At 38.8% G+C, this 24,585-nt stretch overlaps 1 protein-coding gene across 1 annotated transcript; it reads left to right on the forward strand.

The window, feature by feature from the left end:
* Nucleotides 1–455: 455 nt before the first annotated feature.
* Nucleotides 456–23,877, forward strand: LURAP1L (leucine rich adaptor protein 1 like; the record flags this gene model as incomplete). The annotated part of the gene is made up of 2 exons (XM_081315486.1): nt 456–737; nt 23,284–23,877. The coding sequence occupies 2 exons, from the start codon at nt 456–458 to the stop codon at nt 23,659–23,661; spliced, it is 660 nt and encodes a 219-aa protein (XP_081171612.1). The 3' UTR covers nt 23,662–23,877.
* Nucleotides 23,878–24,585: the final 708 nt, after the last annotated feature.

Here is a 24,585-nt window from a genome sequence, read left to right on the forward strand (position 1 = left end):
TGCTAGTAAGCGAGGCCAAGGCTGCCTTCCGAGGCGAGATGGGAACAGCCCGAATGAAAGAATAACAACGCCCCGCAGGTTCTTTTGAGTGTGCCCGCTTTCCGTAACCGCCCTCTCCCCGCCCGCAACTGGTGCAACCCAGGGGCTGGGGTTTGCAAGCCAAATAATGCTGCTGCCGGAAAGCGGCCGAGGCGACCACTCGGGCTGCCTCCTACGGCGAGTCACCTGGCCGCCTGGCCGCTCGCTCCCGTCCCCCGCTCCACCTCTGACGGTCGCGGCCGGGGTGGATTACAAACAACCCCAGCGGGACGAACATGGGAAGGCCGCCGAGGGTCGGGCGGCACGGCTGAAGGCTTAGCTCTTCCCCGTCAAACACCCCGCGCCCCGACCCCTCTCCCTCTCCCTCCGCGGCTGCTGTTCCTTAATCCGAAAAGCCGCCTTCGCCCCTTAAAGCCATGGACGATTGCGCCTCGCCCGACCTGCGGGACGTCGAGCTCAAGCTGGGGCGCAAAGTCCCCGAGAGCCTGGCGCGCTCCTTGCGCGGGGAGGAGCCCGCCGTCACCCGCGACAGGGAAAAGGACCGAGAGCAGCCCGGCGGAGGGCCTGGCGTCGCCGGCTTCACCGCTGCTCGGCCCCCCCGAGCCGCCATGGTCGATGGCGGCGGCGGCGGCGGCGGCTCCGGCTCCAGCGCGCTGGAAAGACTGGAGACCAAACTTCACCTCCTCAGGCAAGAAATGGTGAGTATTCATCCCAGCCCTCCTCGCCTTGCCGACAACCAGGCAAGCAGCGCCGGATCTGACCACTGGGCGCTACTGCTCCGTTTGGAGCGCGGCTCCTCCATTTGGCCGGCGTTTTGTTTTTTTTTCTGAGGGGAGACCCATCAAAGGCAGGGGGCCGGGAATGGCTTTGCCCCCTTCTCCAAGAGAAATTGAGAGCGAGAATGAACTTTGGAGGGAGGCCAAGGACGCCAGATGGGCCCAGAAGTGATTAGGGCTGTTTAAAGCAGGACAGAGGTGTGTGTGTGTGTGTGTGTGCGCGTGCGCGCGCCTGTGTTGTGATTTGAAATGCCGTGAAATAAAAATTGTTTCTGAGCATGGTACAAGTGCAGGAAAGGAAAGACAGAATTCTCGTCGGCTCCGAGGGAAATCTGAAGCTGAGATCCAGCTTTCAAAACAAGAATACTTTATTGAGCTACTTATTGTCTCCTGCCTTCTTAACTCCTCTGAGAGTATGTTTTAGGTGAGTTTCCTTACTTACCCTTTTTCCTCAATCACCTGTCCTCAAAACAGGTCCAGGTAAACTGATGGACTGGACTCCAAATGTGGGTAATGGGCATGTTGTTTCATATGGACCCAGAGCACATACTCTTTCGACTGCCATGTGTCCAGTCTTGCTTTAAAAGACTGGAAGGCGGGCTGTAACCCAACTCGTGGGTGTGCTTGTGTGAGCAATTTCTCTTGCATGTTACAAGTTACCGGAGTAAACGTCCAACTTGTAAGTGTTTGAACTCTGTTTTCTCTCAGTATCCAGTAAGGTACCGAGCCCTCTTTAATTTTAAAAAGAAGACGCTGCTTTATTAATTAAATAACTTGAAAATAAGGTATACTTCCTAATGAAGTGTTTGCACATTTCTGATCATACCTACTCAGGGGTCACAAATACAGGAGGATTATTTTGGTAAATTAAACATTTCTTAGCTGAAGGGCTGTCTACCACGTGGATTCATCTTTGCTTAAAATTCAGTTGTTTATCTCCTTAATGCACACCACTCCATTCCTTGGGATTCTTTCAAAGCTTTAGCTTGTACCCTGAATTTTTTTTCTCAGGACCATGGCTAGTTCCTAGAACATTTTTAATGCCACTGTAAGGAAAGATGCCACTGGGCACATGCAGAGTATATGCAATTGACCCGCTGGAATCATGTACACCCTAGGATTCTTGAACCCAGGAAATTTATATCAATCAATCGTTGTACTTAGTGTATTGCTCATAATCCTAACTCTGTAGACCCATAGTTATATATATTGATTTAAGTATTTCATGATACCTGCAGTAAAGGGTATATACTTTTGTTAGGAAAAATAGAATTGCAATACATAATCTTAGAGTACCCATCAGATGCACCTCTTCTCCTTTTAACTCTATCGACAAAGCAAACAAACATGAAAAACTGTCTCACGCTAGTACTTCATTTCACATAGTATCGTTTTGAAGCAAATTATATATTTTTTTCAGAACTATTCAAGATGTAAGGTAAAGGTAAAGGTTCCCCCGCACACATGTGCTAGTCGTTTCCAACTCTAGGGGCCGGTGCTCATCTCCATTTCAAAGCCGAAGAGCCAGTGCTTGTCTGAGGACGTCTCCGTGGTCATGTGGCCGGCATGACTGGACACCAAAGGCGCACGGAACGCTGTTACCTTCACACCGTAGTTAGTGGTCCCTATTTTTCTACTTGCATTTTTACGTGCTTTCAAACTGCTAGGTTGGCAGAAGCTGGGACGAGTAACAGGCGCTCACTCTGCTATGCGGCACTCGGGATTCGACCCGCCAAACTGCTGACCTTCTGATTGACAAGCTCAGCATCCTAACCCACTGAGCCACCACGTCCCACTATTCAAGATGTACAGTGCCGCTTTTCTTCTATGGAATTCAAAACAACCAGCCACGTAATAGGGCTAGTCCCCATTTATAATATCAAAGTTTTAGATGGGGATTCCTTCTCGGTCTCCACTCTCAGGTTCAGCAAGCTCTCAAAATTTCAGGCAGCAATAGCAGCACTCAAAAGAAAAGAAAAGTCTTGCTAGAAAGACTGTTGGTGAATTAATTTAGAGCCTTGGCCTGCTCCGACTGCTCCTTTCTTAAATTAGTTGCTGACAATCGTGTCCATCCCAACGGCACCAGTTTGGCCACTCTCCTGATCTCCTTTGCCCTTTTTACAAAGACCAAAAAATGGAATTGAATGTGCTGAATCTTACCACCCTTGACCTATGGCTTAGATGCCAAGGAAGATAAATTAGTGATGTGGTTTAGCCAAGCCATCTCTCCTGGTTCAGATAATTCAGGATTACTATGTTGGTAAATCTGTTTGTCCACGTGCTGCTAAAAAGAGCATCCGAAGACTGCATCTGAGGCACCTTCTCTACTCTAAAGACGCATTTAGCAGTTGCTGTTCTTTGTCTTTAGATGCAATCATAACTGTCGAGTGGCAGTATCAGGGAAGCAGTTGCCAAAGTAGCATTACACAATGTACACGGTTCCCAGACATATCCTTTTGAAGATACATTTCATACTTACAGAAGTTATACTGTATAATGTGAACTAAGGAGAAACTTCCTGACAGTTAGAACAATTAACCAGTGGAACAACCTGCCTCCAGAGGTGGTGAATGCTCCAACACTGGAGGTTTTTAAGAAGAGACTGGACAGCCATTTGCCTGAAATGGTATAGGGTTTCCTGCCTGAGCAGGGGGTTGGACTAGATGACCTCTAAGGTCCCTTCCAACTTATTATTATTATTATTATTATTATAACGTGAGTAGAGTTTGAGCTGTTCCATTTTACTATCTTATAGCTGTTACCTAGGAAAGGACTAGGCTTCCCTTTACACTACTGCCTTTTTTCACACAGATCCTGGATAGGTGGACATATATTCATCAGAGGTATTTAATTTGGGGACTTGTACGAAATACTAGGACTAAATTCACTTCAATGATCCCTCTATTTTTAGATGACAGGGCTAGATGCTTTTGAAAATTCTGAGAGACCAGGACTACAACGTTGATTTGAGATTTCTGTCCTCAACTTCCTTCTCATTGTGTCCTATCTCCATCTTAGTTTTTTCTTCTTCTTTTGTTTTTGTCTAGCAAATCCAATAAATGGGAGTTTGTGCAATATCAGAAGTAAGTCTTAAAAGTATATTTCAATCAACTAGTTAAACTTCCTTGAATGTGAAATATAGTAGAATGTTTGGTTGTTTGATTGCAGAGGTTTCATTACCCAACTAGGTATCTATGGAGATTCTCAGTCATCCAGGTCATGGTTGTCCCAAAGGTGCTTTTTCAAGAGGCAACTGGACTTTCTTGTTTTTCTTGGAAGACGTTTCCCTTCTCATCCAAGAAGCTTCTTCAGCTCTGACTGGATGGTGGGGAATGGAAGGATTTATATTCCTTGCAGTCCAGTCACTTGTACACTGGGAGGAAGAATAAAGGAAGAAGATATGAGAGACATAAAAGGGAATATTTGAAAAAGAGACAATAATTGGTCTCATCCATGTGTTTCAGCTCCACCTTTGTTGACAAGCTTCCTCCTACAGATTATCCCAAGGGAATACAGCATGAGGTTGTCCACCACATATTGTGGTGCTTTTTCAACATCACAGGATTTCCAGAACAACTAGAAGGTGCTTGGTAAACCTTTCTGGGATTCGGTATATTCTAGCTTGTCTAATAATGAAGAGATGTTGGCAGATATCATCTCAGATGTCAAATTGAAACAGCTGGGAAAACACACCAGAAGAATTTTGGATGAAAGTTCACAAAGAATACAACTTTTGGTGAAAAGGCAATGAAAGGCCTTGCTACCATTTTCATCACCTTCTCTTTGTGAAAATAGATTTCCAGACCTCACTGCAATTAAATATTGAAAAACATTGAGACCCCTTTTGTTTATTTATCAGATTATATAACCTGCCATCTCACCAAAGGTGACTCTGAGTGGTGAACCACAATCAGATAAAAACAAAAAATGAAAACATTATACAATATGAAAAACCATATTAACGCATATGATAATAATGACAGATAGAAACCACAAGAGAGGGAGGTTTAAAATGGCCACCTGAACAATGGAACCATCTGAACAACTAGCAAATTGCCAGGGAGCTTTAGGCCTGACAACAGCCAAAACTTCAGAGCTTTACAAATTATCAAAAAGGATGGAGCCAATCTAATTTTGAGGGGAAGAATGCTCCATAAAGCATATAACCCAGTCCCATGCCATGAAAGGCTTTAAAATTTAAAACCAGCACCTTGAATTGGACCTGGAAGCAAACTGACAGCTAATGTAGTTTGTGAAGCAGAAATAGAATAGGTATACATAAACGTCTGCACTGTTGCATTCTTTACCCTCTAAACCTTCTGGATATTCTTCAAGGGCAGCCCCATGTAGAGCTCATTGCAGTAGTTCAATATGGAGGTGACCAGGGTATGGGTGACTGTAAATACAAGTAGAGCTTGCTGATGCAGCAAAGAGCACAACCAGTGCAGCAGATAAAGCTATAAAAAGGCCTTCCTTGCCATGGCTACTGCCTGCTTTGTGAAAAGGAGTTATGAGTTTAGGAAGACCCTCAGATTGTGCACTGGGTCAATCTGGGATAATGCAGTCCCATCCAGCAACAAAGATGGCAAAGCCTGGAGCCGGTGGGCCCACAACCCAAGCTACTCACTTGCCAGGGTTCAGCTGAAGACTGTTGTTTCCCATCTCTTCACAACTTCCAGGTACTAGAACAAGACATTCATGGCATCACTTAAATTGTTATGGGTGGAGATATATTATTATCATCAGCATACTGATGATACCTTGCCCCAGGGGTCCTCAAACTTGGCAACTTTAAGACTTGTGGACTTCAACTCCCAGAATTCCCCAGGAAGATATACAGTAGGATTGGCAAGAGCACTCAACATTCTCAAATCTTTGCTGGAATACAATCATCCCAGACACTTGTGCAACAGGTGACTGAGTCGGTCACCAGGACCAAAGGTTTATTCTTCCAAGCTTTTGGGTTCATGCTGGAGTTCATTATTAGGGAATTTTTCTCCTTCCAAAATATGTGCACTGGGCTATTACTGTATACCAACTGTGCTTGTATGGTGCCTGGTTATGTATAGCTTTTACCTGTTAATTAGGGTGTTGGTGGCTGGCTATTAAGTTGTTGATTGTTGTTTCCTTGTGCCACTGTGCTCTCAGCTCCTAAGTACCTAATAAGTAAATCAGCTCTCCTGTTGACTGACCCAGGGTGCCTGTTTCCAAAGCTTCAATTATTTCTCTGGCTATTTTTGTCCCTGCTGAGCCAACAATTGTAGTAGCTGCAAAATTGAATGCATGTCCTTCTTCATTGCGGTGTGAAGCTACCAATGAGTTCAGGTCTCCTCATCTAGTCTCTCACTCATGTTCTTGCAAGACCTCTGCACCTGATGTCAAATTATTAGATTTAACCAGCATGACAAGGTAAAATAAGTATAGACAACCTAAGGGCCCCTTGGCCCTTCAAAATTTATCAGTAGATTGACCAGTTTAATGAAATAGAAAATTGAGATTATTAAATACCTGATTGAATAGGAACTGAACATTAAACCATATTTATTTATTTATTTTTCTTAAATGTAAATAAATATAAAATGAATTTTGTCTTGGCCCCTGCTGCTGCTGCTGCTGCTGCTGGAAGAAGCAGACAGATGCAAGGGCATTTGCATAGTCTTATCACTAACTTTGTATTTTATATACATTAAAATATGTATGTAGTATTCTGCTGCGTTGGTCAGTTTATAGTACTGTTTTCCTCTGACCCATGGCCTGAAAGCCCTAATAATGACAAACTGAATTTATGCAATCTCCACCAGGAAAATAGGTATTTCAATGATTAGGATAATTGAGGAAGCAGGGATATTCGGCTGGAAATAAATTTGACATAATGTGGCTTTTTGAGAAGAGGGCATCAAGTCCATTATTGGCTGGAATAAGCCTGTCTGCTCCCCTTTTTAATATACTATACTTGATTCCCTGCTGGCCAAGGTGCTTTTAAGAGCAAGCAAATTATACTGCAACCATGGCTATTTTCATAGCTAAAGTCTATTCAGAAGGTTGCAGGTAATGGAAATTTAAAATTGAAGGGGGGGGGTCACTTCTTTCTACTGACTTACTTTCATTCTTTAAGGAGGTATATTTCTTACCTAGAAATATAGGTAAGCACCATCGATATTGTCTGATCTTAACAAAATAAGCGAGGCAATATTAATACTTGGATATCAAACCAATCTTGTTGCTTGAAAAAGCATTCCACAAGAAAACAACACAATACTTTCTATACTGTTACCAAAAAAAATCACATGATCTTGACTATGAAATCATCAAGAATACAATATTTTTTTCCTCATTTTTGCCTGGTAGTAGCACCTAGCTAACATTTTCTGACCTTTTTTTATTTTTAGGTTTTTTTTAATCCCACTTTTATTACTTTTTATAAATATTGTTGCAAGCCTAGCTAATACTCTTTCCTTCCTATTTCCCCACAACAGCAACCCTGTGAATTGTGTTGGGCTGAGAGAGAGAATGACTGGCCCAAAGTCACCCAAAACTTTCATGCCTAAGGCAGGACTAGAACTCACAGTCTCCTGGTTTCTAACCTAGTGCCTTAACCACTAGAACAAACTAGCTCTCTATAGCTACTGTATACCACTTTAGCTTGTTTAATTCAACAACTTGGAAGCTAAGAAGGATTTGGCCTGGTTAGTACTTGAGTGAGAGGCCACCAAAGGTAGACTAAATTCTAATCTAGACTTGTAAATTGAACTTGAATAACTTCTTAGAAGAAGACAAATGGCAAATCACTTCCATACCTTGGCTTTGCATAATTAAATGTAAAGGTTCCCCCGCACATGTGTTCTAGTCATTTCCAACTCGCGGGGCCGGTGCTCATCTCCGTTTCAAAGCCGAAGAGCCAGTGCTTGTCCGAGGACGTCTCCATAGTCGTGGCCGGCATGACTAGACGCCAAAGGCGCACGGAACGCTGTTACCTTCCCACCGTAGTGGTCCCTCTTTTTCTACTTACATTTTTATGTGCTTTCGAACTGCTAGGTTGGCAGAAGCTGGGACGAGTAACAGGCGCTCTGTTATGCGGCACTCGGGATTTGACCCGCCAAACTGCCAACCACCTGATCAACAAGCTCAGCGTCCTAACCCACTGAGCCACCGCGTCCCTTTTGCATAATATAATTATCAGGAGTTGAAGCTGACTCAGGACTGTCCCTTTATCTTTTCTTCTCTATTAGCAGGGTTGTAGGAAAAGTGGTGCCGCAGAAATGGAATGTGGTATATATTGGATATATTTGTACCGAACGTGACGATATGAATGATTTCCTACAAATCTGTGATTCTGCCTTTCTCTCCTGTGTATGTATTGTGTGGGGAAAAAGGTGGGTCTGTGATGGAAGAAAATTAGAGCAGATGTAATAGCAAAGGGGCAGAGAAAAGTACAGACTTCGATTATTACTTCCAGCTTAAATTATTTGAGGGTCTGCCTTCTCCAGTTATCTGATACTTGGTGGGGGTTGCAAGATAGTCAAGAAAGCTACTAGGGAACAAAATATATCCTAAGTAAGGTGTTAGTAGGTAAAAGAAGAAACATAGGTGGCAGCCATACTGGCTAGTACCACTTCTAAAAGAACCGACAGGTCTATTAAATAAAGAAATGTGAAGGACATGTGCTCTTCTCTTTCCTCCAGAGCAACATACTTGTTGAGAATTTGGGGAGTTTCAGCAATAAATCAATATAATATACTGTGATAATATAATGCAATATAATACAATACTGGGAGTATACCAGGTTTAGGAAAACTGCCAGATACTGTAACTCTGTTTTGTAGAAATTTTGATTGGCTTCCTTATATGGACTCTTTCCTAACAGGTGCTTAAAATAATATGCAATGTAAATACCATTGAAATATGCACAGCATTCATTGTATAGTAACAGTGAACACTGTTGCAGTATCATTCATAAAACCCAACCTAAGATATATATTACAAAGAATTCTATAGAATAAGATAAACAATCTCGGGGCATAGTTAAAATAAAAATCTAAGAAAGCAAAGCAATCTTTGCTTGCTAAAATACATAAAAAAAACTAATCAACCAACCAACAACGCTTTTGTGGCGAGTAAGCTTCTAATTTCCCTGTTGACATCCGAAGTTTTTTTAAACAATCTGATACTGTTACAATGGAATCCTTGGTGCTCTCTGTTTGCTTGCAGACATTTCATTACCCCACTAAGGAACATCATCAGTGCACTATGTCAGGGGTCCCCAACCTCCGGTCTATGGACCGGTACCGGGCCAAGGCATGCCAGCAACCGCTGCACAAACAAGCAGAGCCCCCTCCGTGGGATGCAGGCAGCACACAAAACCTCACACTCTCCGGTCCGTGTAAAAACATTTCTCCACAGAACCGGTCCCTGTTGCCCAAAAGGTTGGAGACCACTGCACTATATTACCTAGTTGGGTAATGAAACCAAACAACCGAGCTCAGAGAGCATCAAAGACTCAACCCCAAGCTACATATACTCTCTTCCATTAGTAATAGTTTACTATGCAATCTAATGCTGCATAGAGTAAGATAAGCAATCTCGGGGCATTGTTAAAATAATATCTAACAAAGCAAAGCAAACTTTGCTCTCTAAAACACATAAAAGAGCCAATTTCATCTCAGGAAGTTGTTTCGCAATCAGGATGCTACTACGAAAAAGACCTCAGGGATAGTATCAACCAACAATGCTTCTGTGACCGGGGAATATACACAGGAGGGGTTGATAAAAATCTTAAGCAGCAAGCTTCTAATTTGCCTGTTGACATTGAAGGCTTTGAAAACAATCTAATACTGTACTATTACTTAATTAATGTTCTTTATGTATAGTCCTTGCCAAACTATATCCTGGATCATAGAACAGCTTCAGCCTACAATTTTCATACTGCTTCTCTTTTTGTAAGGAAATGAATTTTCTGGGCTCAGCATAAAATCATTTGTATTTATTTTTAATGCACAGAATTTTATGCTAATAATGTAAAACTAGCTCTCCCATTTATTGCCTGCGCTTTCAATACTTGGTGGATATATACTTTGATGGGAACAATAAATGTTAAATGTAAATAAATATACCATAGCAAATATTATTGTTCTCACCCCCCTTTCCCTTAAAAATCTCCGCTATCTATTTTTATATCTAAAACTCAGTTTAGGAAAGAGTGCTTAATAGTTCATAGTCAGCAATTATGCATTTGCTAGATATATGAACATTTCCTCTACATGCTTTAATTGCTATTTATTCAAGGAAAGGAAAAGGATAGTTTTGGTTTTCATGTGCTGGCAAGTTAAGCTCCAAACAATGTAACTACTTTACTCTTGTAAGTTTATTATTGTCAAGTTACACATTTTCAATACACGCTAGGAAAATAATATTTAGATAAATTTAGACTGAATGTAAGGGGGTACTATTTAACGTGGTCTTTAGTACGGGCCAAACATTCAGGAAATCTGTCAAGTACACATTTGGCCAAGTTGATAATTGAATTTAAAGAAAAAAGTTTTAAACTTGGATGGACAATATTTTTGTTGTCACAGCACATTATTTTTACCAGTTTGGAACGGGCCTGCCAAGAATTGCCAGGAGAGGACAGTGATACCTTTCACGTGAACCTGTCATGTACAATTTTTTTTCATGCCATAGTGTAACTCAGCCGGAGAACTAACATATATTCTGCCAGACAACATTTTTTGCCTGTGAATGTCAATGAGCCAAAATGGGGATGGATAGGATAAAAAAGTGTCCCATAGTTGGAAAAAAAATTGGGACCTCATAATGTATAGGCTCACTCTGTTACACGGCGCTTGGGATTCGACCCGCCAAACTACCGACCTTCTGATCGACAAGCTCAGCATCCTAACCTGCGTCCCAGAGTGAGCGCCAGTTACTCGTCCCAGCTTCTGCCAACCTAGCAGTTTGAAAGCGCGTAAAAATGCAAGTAGAAAAATAGGGACCACTACAGTGGGAAGGTAAGGGACGCGGTGGCTCAGTGGGTTAGGACGCTGAGCTTGTCGATCAGAAGGTCGGCAGTTTGGCGGGTCGAATCCCGAGTGCCGCGTAACAGAGTGAGCGCCTGTTACTTGTCCCAGCTTCTGCCCACCTAGCAGTTCGAAAGCACGTAAAAATGCAAGTAGAAAAATAGGGACCACTCCGGTGGGAAGGTAACAGCGTTCCGTGCGCCTTTGGCGTCTAGTCATGCCGGCCACATGACCACGGAGACGTCCTCGGACAAACGCTGGCTCTTCGGCTTTGAAACGGAGATGAGCACCGGCCCCTAGAGTCGGAAACGACTAGCACGCAAGTGCGGGGGAACCTTTACCTTTACCTTTACAGTGGGAAGGTAACAGCGTTCCGTGCGCCTTTGGCTTCTAGTCATGCCAGCCACATGACCATGGAGACGTTCATAGAGAAGCGCTGGCTCTTCGGCTTTGAAACGGAGATGAGCACCGGCCCCTAGAGTCGGAAACGACTAGCACGCATGTGCGGGGGAACCTTTACCTTTACCTTTAATGTATAGGCACAATCGATTGTCCATCCAAGATCTAAGCAGACAACCAAGTAACCTGTCAATCAGAAGCTGAAGACATTTGAAGCATCCTTCTAATATTCAACCATGGTTTCTTTGTTTCCTTCCCAAATATCATATACTGTAGGATAAGCTGTGGGGATTGGTAACCAACTTTTTGAAAGTACAGAAGTACTCTATCCCTGCTGTAGAACAACTTATTTAAATACAGTTGCTATGATTAATTCTTTGCAAGCAGGTCACACTAATATAGCCCTTAGGTTACAATTCAGTGCTCTCAGTATAAGATCCCAAACCCCTTGTATGTATATCAAGACCAGGAATACATATGGCATCCATACAGATGGATATAAAATTTATACAGTATACCTGTATATGTATATCCCACTTGTAGGAAAGAGGATGCTCAGAAGCTACCACATATTCAGAAAAGTGTCTCTTATTTTTATGGCCAGATATTTCACCATATTGTGCAACAGGAAAGTAGAGCTGTATTAAGTGCAGAAGAGGTATAGCTGTGTAGAAGTAAAATGCCTTTCAGATATAGGAACAAACATAAGAGAATGATACCAGCTACATATTATTGTTGTTGGAGTAACAATGATCCAAGCTTGTACAATTGAGAACGGTCTAGAGCAATTTCAGAAAATTTATTAAAAAGATAATATTTTGACCATTTGATTGCGGGTTTTTGCTGATTCTTCAGCAACTGAACTATTTACTTCCTAGCAGCTTTTAAAATGTTTTTTTAAGTTCAAAATTTCCAAGTAATTTTACTACTATTCCCATATGTACTATGAGTCCATTCAAGTCACCAAATTGAATTCAAGACTTGGTGATTTCATAGACCAACCCTATACAAATGATATGCCCTTATATATTTCAAGGTTATTGCAGCCCGTAGCCTGGTAATTTCCCATCCAGCTACTAACCAAGCCCATTAGCTTCCAAGCTCATACAAGATTAGTAGGTAATTCTGAGCCATGTGTTCTAGAAATAAGCCTCCCCACAAAACAATAACAAAGGGCTGGTATACATTACATCTACCGCTCCCAAATTGGCACTCTGGAGGTTGTTTAAAAAGGGGAGTTCTTCAACTAAATCCCAGATCCTGATCACTTCATGAACTTATCATGTAATTTTTTCAGCATTAATACAGAATTGATTTGCATGCAAGGTTTCAAATTCAGTCTTTCTGGATATATATATTTTTTAATTTCCCAATCCATCCTACAGAGTGACCTAGATTTGCCTGATGATCTTCCATTCCAAATACTAAAGAAGCCCAACCCTGTTTAGTTTCCAAATGTAGTCAAGGCCAGGCAAATGTTGCATTCAGCTGGGGTATTAAATAGGTTAGACTGCAACTCCCATTATCTTCAGCCATGTCTTTGAAAGGGCGGGATATAAATGGGATTAAAATTAAAAATTAAATTAATTAAATTAAATGTTTACATCTGTTTTATCAGATCAGTAAGTTTGTGGTAGGAATTTTCTAATCACAGTGTTTGCTTCCTTCCGATGAGAACTGTGGACCACCTAAAATGTAGACTTCTCTCTCATTTATTTATCAATATTTGCCTATTCATCTATAGAAACTCAGGATAGATGCGAGAGTCCCAATCTACTTGACTTTATCCATCCCTGTATCCATGAAAGGGGGAAAAAAATTTTTTAGGTTCAATAATATCCTTACATTGTGGCACATCTACTTTAATGTCATATTACATGTTATTATGTCATTACACTCATTCAAGGTAGAAGCAATTCCTGCTTATCGCTAATATTCCTAGCACAATTAGGTCCTTACTTATCTTAATCAGTCATGCTGAAGATCATAATCTTAATCTTATATTTGAGCTCCTGAATAAAATGATGTTTCTGGCTTTGTAGAAACATGCAGGAGAAGCCTATGAAATAGTGTGTGAGAGAGAATGGTAAAATATCTACATCAGCATTGCTTTTCTTCCTGTATATAGAGACATGAGACGGTTGTATTCTTTTGCTGCTGTGATCTCTGCTAAAAGTGGACATGTCATGGTAGAATGGTCTTCTGAAATGTGGGAGAAATAAGAGAAATCAAGCAGAATTGGCAAAAAAAGGTGGGAAATGGCCAGAGGAGGAGATGGAAGAGGATAACAAGACCAGTTCATATGAGTGGATCATCCTACCATTAGCAAAAGGAATGGTCCAAACCAGTGTTTCTCAACCATCACCCTTTTTAATTCTGAGAGTTGAGGTCCACACTTCTTAAAAGCACTAAAGTTGAGAAACGCTGCTCCAGACAGTTTGGGCAATAAGGTAAATAAAGTAGGGTACTAAAATACAGGTTTACATTATATGGTCTGCCTTTCCTTGTATTCCCTAAGGTGGCTTGTTGACTTTAGTTGTGATAATAGATTCTGTTCCAGAATTTGAACAAGTAAAACAAAGCACATACAAGTTCATCAGCTAATATTAGTCCTTGATTGTTTCTGAAATCATTTCTATCAGTACTTCAAAGTACCTGAGCCGGTTCTCTCACACAGTTATTTCAGAATTAAGTCTGAAACATTTTACAGACGTCCCGCCCTCACAACACACAAATAAACACTTTATACATGCTTGGTGTTGTGTTATATCAGTTAGTAGGATCATGGCTGGATATGCTTAGTTAATATAAATTACTATGTTGATTTTCTCAGAACATTTTTCTGTCTGTGCCTGACTGTAACCGAAATACATTTGATCAGTGGTTTTTTTTGTAAGAAAAAAGGTGCCGGAACTAACATCTTGTTAATCTTTTATTAAAAAATAATATATTCAGTTCTTAACATACATTTAATTTATTGCCTTTAAGGCAAATGTTCATAGTAAATTTTACACTAAAAATTAAAAAAAGTTTTTCAATTCACCAATTATTTACCTTTCGTACATAGTCAATCACTGTACACAGACCCACACACATCAGTTGTTTAACAAAACATAATAGTCATTGCCCACAGTAAGCACTCAGCGCATGACCACACAACCAATCACAAGCCGAGCAGTGCCACAAGCTGAGCAGCGCCATCACAATGAGCGCAGACAAAGTACACATGCATCAGACTCGACACACAAGCAGCCCACAATCATCGTTTTAATGATTTTGCCGCCAATCTGCTACACTCGCCAAGGTGATTCAAGTCCATGTGGACCAAACATCAAATTTTCAAAAGTTACTTTTAAAACTTGGAAAAAATGTCAAAAAAGGTGCTGGAACTCTGTTCCGGTGTGTTCTATGACAAAAAAAGCACCGCATTTGATGAATATAACTTCAGTCTTCTGTATGTGTGTCACATCTCAGCAGAAATAAAGAACATTAATTTCATTGTGAATTGCCAGTTAATCTATTACAGTAGTGGAAGATTTACAGTTTACATGTCTTTCATTCTTACTGTTAAAATATAGAGAGAACCTTGTGCTAATATTTCAGGACAGTATTTTGTTAAGGATATTTTACCATTCAAGATGTAAATCAAGGTAAATCTTACATGTTTAAGTTGATAGTTTTCCTTCTGTTTTGTAGTTTTGAGACAAAGATGGTCAACTCCTAATACCTTTGCATTTGTACCATAATCTATTTTAGATCTTTTAAATCTGTTTTTAAGGCAACTGTAAATATCCATTATTTTTATTTTCAGTTTTCATCTAGAATAAAAGGATTTATAATTTATAACTTGTGAACATAAGACAAATATATGTGGATGTTCCTTGGAACAAAATAAAAAGATTTACATTACAGAGTGCCACAGAAGTGAATGAAGTTCCAATGATGTATAAATAATGGTGCTTATAGAATAATGAAATGAAAAATGCAGTGGGTAAGAAAAAAAGGCATAAGAGAATGATTGATGCAAAGAAATGGGAGTGCGAGAAAGATAATGAATATACAAAGAAAAGGATAATTGCAAAGAGAACACACAATGATTAAAAGAGATCAAGCAAATGTGAAGTCCTTTTTGTTATATAGATGTTGGATGTATAAGGAGAAACAGAAAAGTGGAAATGGATTCTTACAAAATATATAGGATAAAAACGAAGTATAAGGAATAAATGGTTGGAAGTGGAATAAATATGGAATGAATGAACAAAAAGGTGCAGTTGAATTGATTTGCTCATATGAAGAGAACAAGGATTGAATTGCAAACCAATATATAATGGATTAATGAATCTATTGAAAGTGAAGATCAAAGAATTTGAGGCTATGCACATATCCATCATGCTAAGAAATACAATAGAATATAAATATATATATGTAAATGTAGCCTTATTATTTCACATATTCAAGTCTTTAGTATTCTGTTGCTTCTATCCATCATGCTAAGAAATACAATAGAATATAAATATATATATGTAAATGTAGCCTTATTATTTCACATATTCAAGTCTTTAGTATTCTGTTGCTTCTAATGAAGTATCAAGAACTAGTAAGTGCTAGTAAGGTCCAGTGCAAATTAAATTGCAATTTATCTCTTAAGTGTTTTTCAAGAATGTGCTGTTGCATTATTGATGAATCAGCTAACTGCTTTTCTTGGCTCATGAAATTTGTATCTGAAAATTTGTTTACTGCTGTGTGGTAAAATGTTCCTTTTTACCTTAGTTACTCTGCAGATGCTATGGTTTTGTAAATTGTTAAAGAATTTATAATAAAACCACATATAAAAAATGGAAAGTCAGTTCTTCAGTTATATAAGTATATTTACATATTCAACCTTAAAATAGTGAAACAAATGAGAATAATCAATTTTTAATCAATTAAAAACCAGTGGATTTAAACTGCAAAATGAAAAGAAATGTTAAATTTAGTGTATTCACAAAGTAAATAGGATTTCAAAGGGATTTAACTTGTTTGGTTCATCTTATAATTTACACAATCTAATTGTGGCTATGCCTTGAAAACATGCTTTGTCTTTATAAAATAATAATGTAACTAAATTATATCCATTTAAGAACAGGGTGGATTTGATTCAAATCAAGTCGATTTAAATCACGATTTAAATCACGAGTAAAAAGGCTTGATTTAAATCAACTCGATTTAAATCATAATTTTTAAAGAGCAGCTGTCATCTCTATCCCACAGCGGCTCCTCCTCTGGCCCGCTGTTGACTCACCGACAGTCCCATTCACTTGAATGGGATGGCTGGTGATGTGCCAGTGACACAAGGTGATGGGCAGCAGGTGAGTGGATGCCCGCTAACAAGCGCTGCCATGATGGATCTGAAATGACAGGTGCTCTTTAAATGTAAGGACTCATTCTTGCTGGTAGGTAGAATCTTTAATATTATTATTTGCAAACAAAATGAAGGTTTCCTATTCAGAATAATAAGCTGTCACGTTAGTAAAACAGCGATATCAGAACTGATTTTAGGTTAATAGGTTAATCACACATAGTCAGAAAACCACTCAAATTCTTTTATTTAATTAAAACACTTAGAGCCTGGTACAGATGCATTTCTCTTCAAACAATCATGCAGTTTGTAGTGTACATAGATTTGAAAAACAATAAAGGATAAAGGAATATTCCTGAACTTTGTTTTATGATTTATCTCATGGTTACTGTGAAATTGTGTGAACGGGTCAGTGTAGTGCACGTTATCTCAGCTTGCAGATCTTAGATTCATTGAATGAGTTTACCAAAAATGTATATATTGCAGAATATACAGCCTCATGCTACATAACCAAGCTCCATTTCATACTGAATAAACTAAATTATTAATGTATATTAAATAGAAAACTATATTTAAGAGCCTTGGTGGAGCAGTGGGCTAATGCCTCCTTAAGTAACACCAGCTGCCTGCAATTATTGCAGGTTCGCATCCCACCAGGCTCAAGGTTGACTCAGCCTTCCATCCTTCCGAGGTAGGTAAAATGAAGACCCAGACTGTTGGGGGCAATTAAGCTGACTTTGTAATAATGCCGCTTGGGGGGGTGTATGAAAGCCCTAATAAGCAGGCATATACATAGAATGAAGGCTACTGCTAAGCTTGTAAGCCGCCCTGAGTCTTCGGAGAAGGGCGGGATATAAATGGAATTAAAATAAAAAATAAATAAAATAAAAATATTTAGATAGATTTTTACTCCAAAAGCATTTTATTAAAATAAATTTGATAAAAATAAAAAAACCAATTTAAATAAAAAAATCTGATTTTTTTTTAAAAAAAATTAAAAAAATAATAGATTATTATCCACCCTGTTTAATAGGAATCTATAAATGGGCTTTTGTTTCCATTAAAATAGATTTGATGCTGACCAATAATTTATGGGTTGGCAAAAAAGAATGCTGTGGGTTTTTTTTAAAAATAACCCACACAAACTTTAGGGAATTTGCTAATATGTTTTCAACCTGGTTATCATGGTAGCATTAAAGATTCCTGTCTGAAATAATTCTATTACATTTTACAGATGTAAATATAAAGTAACAATCGAGAAAGAAGAAAGGGTATAAGGTAGCATTAAATATGTTTTCCAGTTATGCATTAAAAGAAAACATCTGTTTTTTCAGTAGTTTAATATAATGATTCACCACTGGGAAATGAATTCTGACTGAAACAAGCAATTTTTTTTACAGTTTGAAGTATCAAGTATTATGAGTTATGCCTAAGTGGGCATTTCTGCACCTGGTGACTACAAATAGGTTAGATCTCGGAAGTTCTGTTCAGATAGGATCATCTTGTGCTGTGTTTCTCTTCTTTCTTTCTTTCTTTCTTTCTTTCTTTCTTTCTTTCTTTCTTTCTTTCTTTCTTTCTTTCTCTCTTTCTTTTTTCTTTCTTACTTTCTTTTTTCTCTTTCTTTCTTTCTTTCTTTCTTTCTTTCTTTCTTTCTTTCTTTCTTTCTTTCTTTCTTTCTTTCTTTCTTTCTTTCCCTTCCATTCATTCATTCATCCCTATTCTCCTTTCCTCCAAGAGTATAAAATACATATATTCTTATCTCATTATTTTATTCTCACAACAACTTTGCAAATGCGCTTTGCAAACTTTGCACTCATGCGCTCGTGACTTCTCGTCTAGACTACTGTAATGCTCTCTACATGGGGCTGCCCTTGAGGTCCACCCGGAGACTTCAACTGGTGCAGAATGCAGCCGCGCGAGTTGTCTTGGGGGTTTCCCGATACTCCCATGTTACACCTTTGCTCCGCGAGCTGCATTGGCTACCGGTTGCTCTCCGGGTGAGGTTCAAGGTGTTAGTGATGACTTACAAAGCCCTTCATGGCATGGGTCCGGATTACCTACGGCAACACCTGCGGCCGGCGTCAACTTCCCTCCGTCCAGTGTGCTCCCACAGAGAGGGCCTCCTCAGGATGCCTCCGATCAAAGAATGCCGATTGGTGGCCCCCAGGGGGAGAGCGTTCTCTATGGGCACGCCAGACCTATGGAACCGCTTACCGGTCGAGCTCCGGATGGCCCCCGACCTTCGCTCCTTCCGGCACGATCTCAAAACCTTCTTTTTTGAACAAGCTGGCCTGGTCTGACGGGATGGGGTTGGGTTTTTTATAATTAGTTTTAATTTTTAATATGTATCAATTACTACGGGCATAGTTGTTTAATCACTTTTTAATTTTTGTATCCTGTTTTTTATTATGTATTGCCCTGTTCACCGCCCTGAGTCCTTCGGGAGAAGGGCGGTATACAAATTAAATTATTATTATTATTATTATTATTATTATTATTATTATTATTATTATTATTATTATTATTATTATTATTATTATTAATTAAGCTAGGAGAGTCATTCAGCACTCCATCACGTAGTCAGCACTTGTTGGGAGCAAGGGTTTCAACTTGGGTTTTCCCATTCCCATGTTAATCACCATATCATGACATTTGTCATAACACAAAGGTTTGGGTTACACAGATATTTAAATCCATATTGTATTTCTTCTTCTGCTACACTGATGGTACGAAAGACATACCTCATACAACACAAGAAGCCCAGGAAAGTGTACCATGTTGCTTCTTTATGGCACTCAAGAATAATGGGTAATGAGACAAGTATGAGATCATTTGCATGTTTAGAGTCCTTCTATCTGCTTTGCAGATTCTTACATTAGTTTTGAAAAACAGGGAAAAATAATCATAATCAGCAATATCCTGCTTTTTCTTATAGGAAAGACAGCAAACATATGCATCTCAAGCCACATGCAGAATAGAAGAAAAACTTCTGCATTGACTTAGTTGTTTTCAGTAGCTTAGTTGTAATGCCAGGATTTCTGTGTGTCTGCTAGAAAGAATTGGGCAACTGCATTGGGAATATAGGCATATTTATCTTTTAACAACTTTTACATTTACATGTAGCATAAGACCATGTATTTACAAGTGATTTTGTTAAGTTATATGCAGAGTAGGGCTAAACGTAGACAAAAACAAAAGTAAAAAATTACAGTTGCTCTGATGTGAACAGTTTTGTAAATAATTTAGTCTCTATTTTATTTGTTGAAAAAGTGTTTCTGGTCTGAAACATTCAGAAGCTGGCTTAAAGTGTAAGACTAGAACATGATTAAATTTTAGATAACTGAAAACATGAATAAGATGTTCAGGGAATGGAGTATTGATATTTTGCACAATATTGGCTCCAACCTACAACTTACTGGAGCAAATTAAACCATGCAAAGTAGTAAAAAAAATATTGTACAGCACTGGAAAACTGCTATGAAATATATTGATGAATTTAACCACAACTATCAGCTGCCAAAGCTAAACATGAGATGCTGAGTGTTGTAGTTTACCAACATCTGAACAGCCACAGATTAGGATTAGGATCTGTATACTTTTTATCACATTGCAAGGTCGGTGGGAGTTGTAAAAGGTTGGTGTAAGTATTCTATAGGGATATTTATATGGTCATACTTCCTAATTAATTAATGTTTTTATTACCACTCATTTGATGTTTGGAAAAATTCTTGTGATATTTACCTGTTACTCTAATATACCAAGGGCAGTTTTGTAATGTTATAATGATAGCCCTTTGGGTTTGGCTGCTTGATGATAATAAGTTCACAATTTGCTTGTTGCTGTTTAAGAAGGATGAGTATAGATATTGTACCTAAGTCTTTCATTATAATAACATTGCATTTTTGCAATAATGACAGTTTAGAATAGTAGTTAAGAGTTGCTATTACAACACAACTGAAATTATTTTATGATTTGATGTGGTGCATGCACTATTCTACTGTACAGGAAAAGCCATAACAAATTAAAAGCAGAAATGCTAAGGGAATGTTTGAAATAATGATTTTTCTAAATTTATATTCAAATGCTAACTCCTGAATGAGAATAGGATATGACTATAACTGTTGCTAGTCTTTATAACAATTCCCAAAGATGTTTCTGAGGTTCATCCAGTTTGTTTATCTGTGTGACATATGAAGGATTTTTGTTTGTTTTTTTAAAACATGATAGCCTCATAAAAGGCAACGTCCCTTTAGCAATACCAATAGCACTTAGACTTATATATCACTTCACAGTACTTTGCAGCCCTCTTTAAATGGTTTACCATGTCAACGTATTTCCCCCAACAATCTGGTTCCTCATTTTAACTGACCTCGGAAGGATGGAAAGCTTGAGTCAACCTTGACCCAGACAGGATCAAACTGCTGGCAGTCAGCAGTGAGTTAGCCTGCAATACTGCATTTAACCACTGCGCCACCACAGCTCATACAGAATGGATTTACCTACAGAATGGATTAAATAATAACTTTCTGGACTGAAAGAAAGGAGGGAATGATATAGGTGTCTCACTCCTAATATAAATACCAGTGTCCAGTCTGCCAAGTCATAACTTTCCTATAGATCTGTACCAGATTGTATCCCTTGATGGCTGCTTGGATATAAATTGTGGAAAAGCTATGACCACTGTGTATTTAGTGGATCTTTCTCTTAGGATATATGTTTATGATACAGCCTAAGGATTGAATTATAAGAGAGGCAAGGTCTTCCAGGAAAGGTTGAAAATGTTGCATCATGAAAAAGAAAAGAATGAAGACAGGTGATTTCAGAGGTTGAAGATGGGATGTGAAAAATGAGGGGGGAAATAGTTACAGAGGCTTCTTAAAATGCAGAAATGAAGATGAATGGAGGCGAGTGGAACAGATGTGAGAATTGTAGAGGAAGAAGAATGCACCAATTCTTTGGTTGGTGGTCAGGAAACAACCACCGGAATAATCATTTGAAAAAGAAGGCAATGGGTAAAGCAGTATATTTGGACAGAATTGAGATTTTGAATGGCTGGGGGAGAACAACCATGGAAAGAATTATATGCAAAAAAGGAAATGTGCCAAAAACAAGATAAAGAACTCACTTCCTCAGAGTCTGGATTTTTTTTCAGCTTATTGTGAGCTAATAATGCAGATGTTATATTCGTATATTGAAAAACAAAGGGCTTAAGAGTGGTGGATAAAAGTCTACACTACACAATGCATACTATTCATTTTCCCCATTTAAAACCTTCCATCCCAAAAAATGACCACTTAAACTATCAGCAAATCTATGGAGACTGTTGGATCCAATTTGACTACTATGGATTAGCTGGGTAACAGAGGATGACTGTTAATTTTGTATAAATACACATAGATATGTGCATATACACTGCATGCCAGTGCTCTGTGTATTTATATTCTCACTTGAGATCTAATGTTTTTCAATGTCTTATTTTAATTAAAGCCCTCCATTTTATTTTAATCAATAAGAATAAGTACATACATATTCATATTTAGTATGCTAAATGGCACAAATTATCAGCTAATATTTGGTAAAGTAATTAAAATAAATTGTTTGGGAGGAAAGAGCTATCTGTTTCCTGCACAATACACTATTTCCTCCAAAATTCATAGTTATTGGGTTTTGTATCACACAGAGATATACGCTAGGTGTGCTGTTCGGTTAAGGTATGAATGTATATCAAACAGTTAAGTTTTATTCCCCAAATGGAAGAACTGAACAGAAAAGCTTGATGCACATAGGCTAAAATATCAACAATTGATTTTTCAACCTATTATTACTGACGGGAAGTTCAATATACATTCTATACAAGAAAGAAACAGTTTGTAAGTCTGTTTGCACATAAACTTTACTGCTGGATGCATATCATCATCTTAGAGTACTTAAGGAAATATGCATAATAAGGATTCAGTAGCTAGGTTATTACCAACTGTGCTTTTATCCATATGCAAAACTTTTATTATTACGTTTAAGAATTAGTCTGCTGTTTTTTTTGCGGGGGTTAGGGTTAGGATTAGGGTTAGGGGATATATATGCCAATCCAAAACAAGCAGGAAATAAAAGTAATCTGATAGGACCAGCAAGGTAATAGTCTCTATCCATAGTTGTTTGCCTTACTAATAATATCTCTATTTCCCTAAGCAAAACAATTATTTTCCTAGATTTTATTTTTGTAGTCTGTACGGCAGCCCTGCAGAACAAAAATATGCCATGCAATGCAGATGCCTCTTTTGAAATAAGCCCACTGAGTCTGTTGGGAGCTACTTCCAAAATAAGCATGTACAACATTGTAGCTTAATAAATAATAGGAAAGGATGCTGAAACCAGTCCTTGCCAACCCATTCAGCTGTAATGAAGATTTATGGACTGCATTTTTATGCACAGTCCAGCATTTAGTGGGCATTTTAACTATTAGTATATATTTTTCAGGCAATTACAGAGGAACCAAAGGCTGACGAAACACGCATGAAAGATTGGCCTCATTTTGCTTGTGCTAAATGAGAATTCAGCTGATTCTCAAAAAAACAGGCTAATTAATACAATTCAGCATGTTGCATCTTGTATCACATTTGACATTTCAGGCATACCAGGGGTACAGAGCCACAGGGATTGTCTTGTGACCCTTTTCTATGCTGGTAATGGTCTAATTGGATGCTTGTCCTTGTGGCTGCAGGTTGATCTCCGGGCCGCCGATGTCAAGCTGATGCGACAGCTGCTGATCATCAATGAAAGCATTGAATCCATTAAGTGGATAATCGAGGAAAAAGGAACCATCACCAGCAGGGTCAGCAGCTTGAGTGGCAGCCTCTGTAGTTTGTTGGGGAGCCAGGAGACCTCCTTGAGAGGCAGCTACAACAGCTTGCAAGACTGTAGCGATGGACTGGATGGGATATCAGTGGGGAGTTACCTGGACACTTTGGTGGATGATATCCCTGGCCAGCAGACTCCTTCAGATGTGGACCAGTTCAGTGACTCTTCTCTCATAGATGACTCACAGCCCCTACATAAACATCCCAAGATGGAATCCAATGAGTACTACTGTTTCGGTTAATAAAATGAAGATCTACGAGAGACACATGTGCACTTGTATTTATGATTCCTCTATGCTGCTATTTGATGTAAGCATTTTTAAAGCACCTTTAGCAAAGACAATGTACTTTAAATTTGCTCCTCTCTCTCCGTTGCTGCTCCTAGATCTTATTTTCCTTTCCTCCTGGATGGTTGCCCTCCTTTTGTTATTTTAATTTATTGTGATTTCTTTCTCCTTTTTTATAATATACCATTTGACTTCTTTTATATATATAAAAAATAAAGATAAAGGAAATTTATCTGCAATCCTAAGTGCATGAATGAACTTTGACTTAATTCTGCGTCTCGCAGACAATAAAAGACTTCCATTATCTGAAGATTGGATTTAGTGTTGGCTGATGATAATTTCAGGTGTGATTATTATTTAAACCCCTTTTATTTTGGGCATTCAACCAAAAGAAGCATACGAAGTGTCTTATAGAGATTAATAATGCAACTTTCCTCCTCATAAGCTTACAGTGTAACACCAAGTTTCAAAAGGGAAATGGATTTGGGGGAAAGAGGAATGGTTATAATTAAAAATATAAAACTTTTCCTAGCTCAGCTGGGAGTTGTCAAGGAAAATATTTCATTGATAATAATGGGAAAGCTCTGATGTTTGGAAACTTCAATGGGTCTGTAATTACTGATGCTGGACTAGTAAAAGTGGTGGAAACGTTGAAAATTGTGTGTGTGTGTGTGTGTATTCATGGTTAGTAGAGTCAGTTGAGTAGAAAAATAAGCTTTAATTGAGTAGCAAGATATAGATTCTGAATATTGTATGTTCTTATCTACAACCAAGAATTTTATGTGCCCAAATCAGCCAAAAATATTAGATTCAGCTTATCCATGGATAGACTTGATCAGATTTCTAGATTAGTGAAGGAGAAGGTGGAAGGTCTAGAGG

The sequence above is a fragment of the Vipera berus genome (assembly GCF_964194415.1).
Source record: "Vipera berus genome assembly, chromosome: 2".
In the NCBI taxonomy this organism is placed as follows: Eukaryota; Metazoa; Chordata; class Lepidosauria; order Squamata; family Viperidae; genus Vipera; species Vipera berus.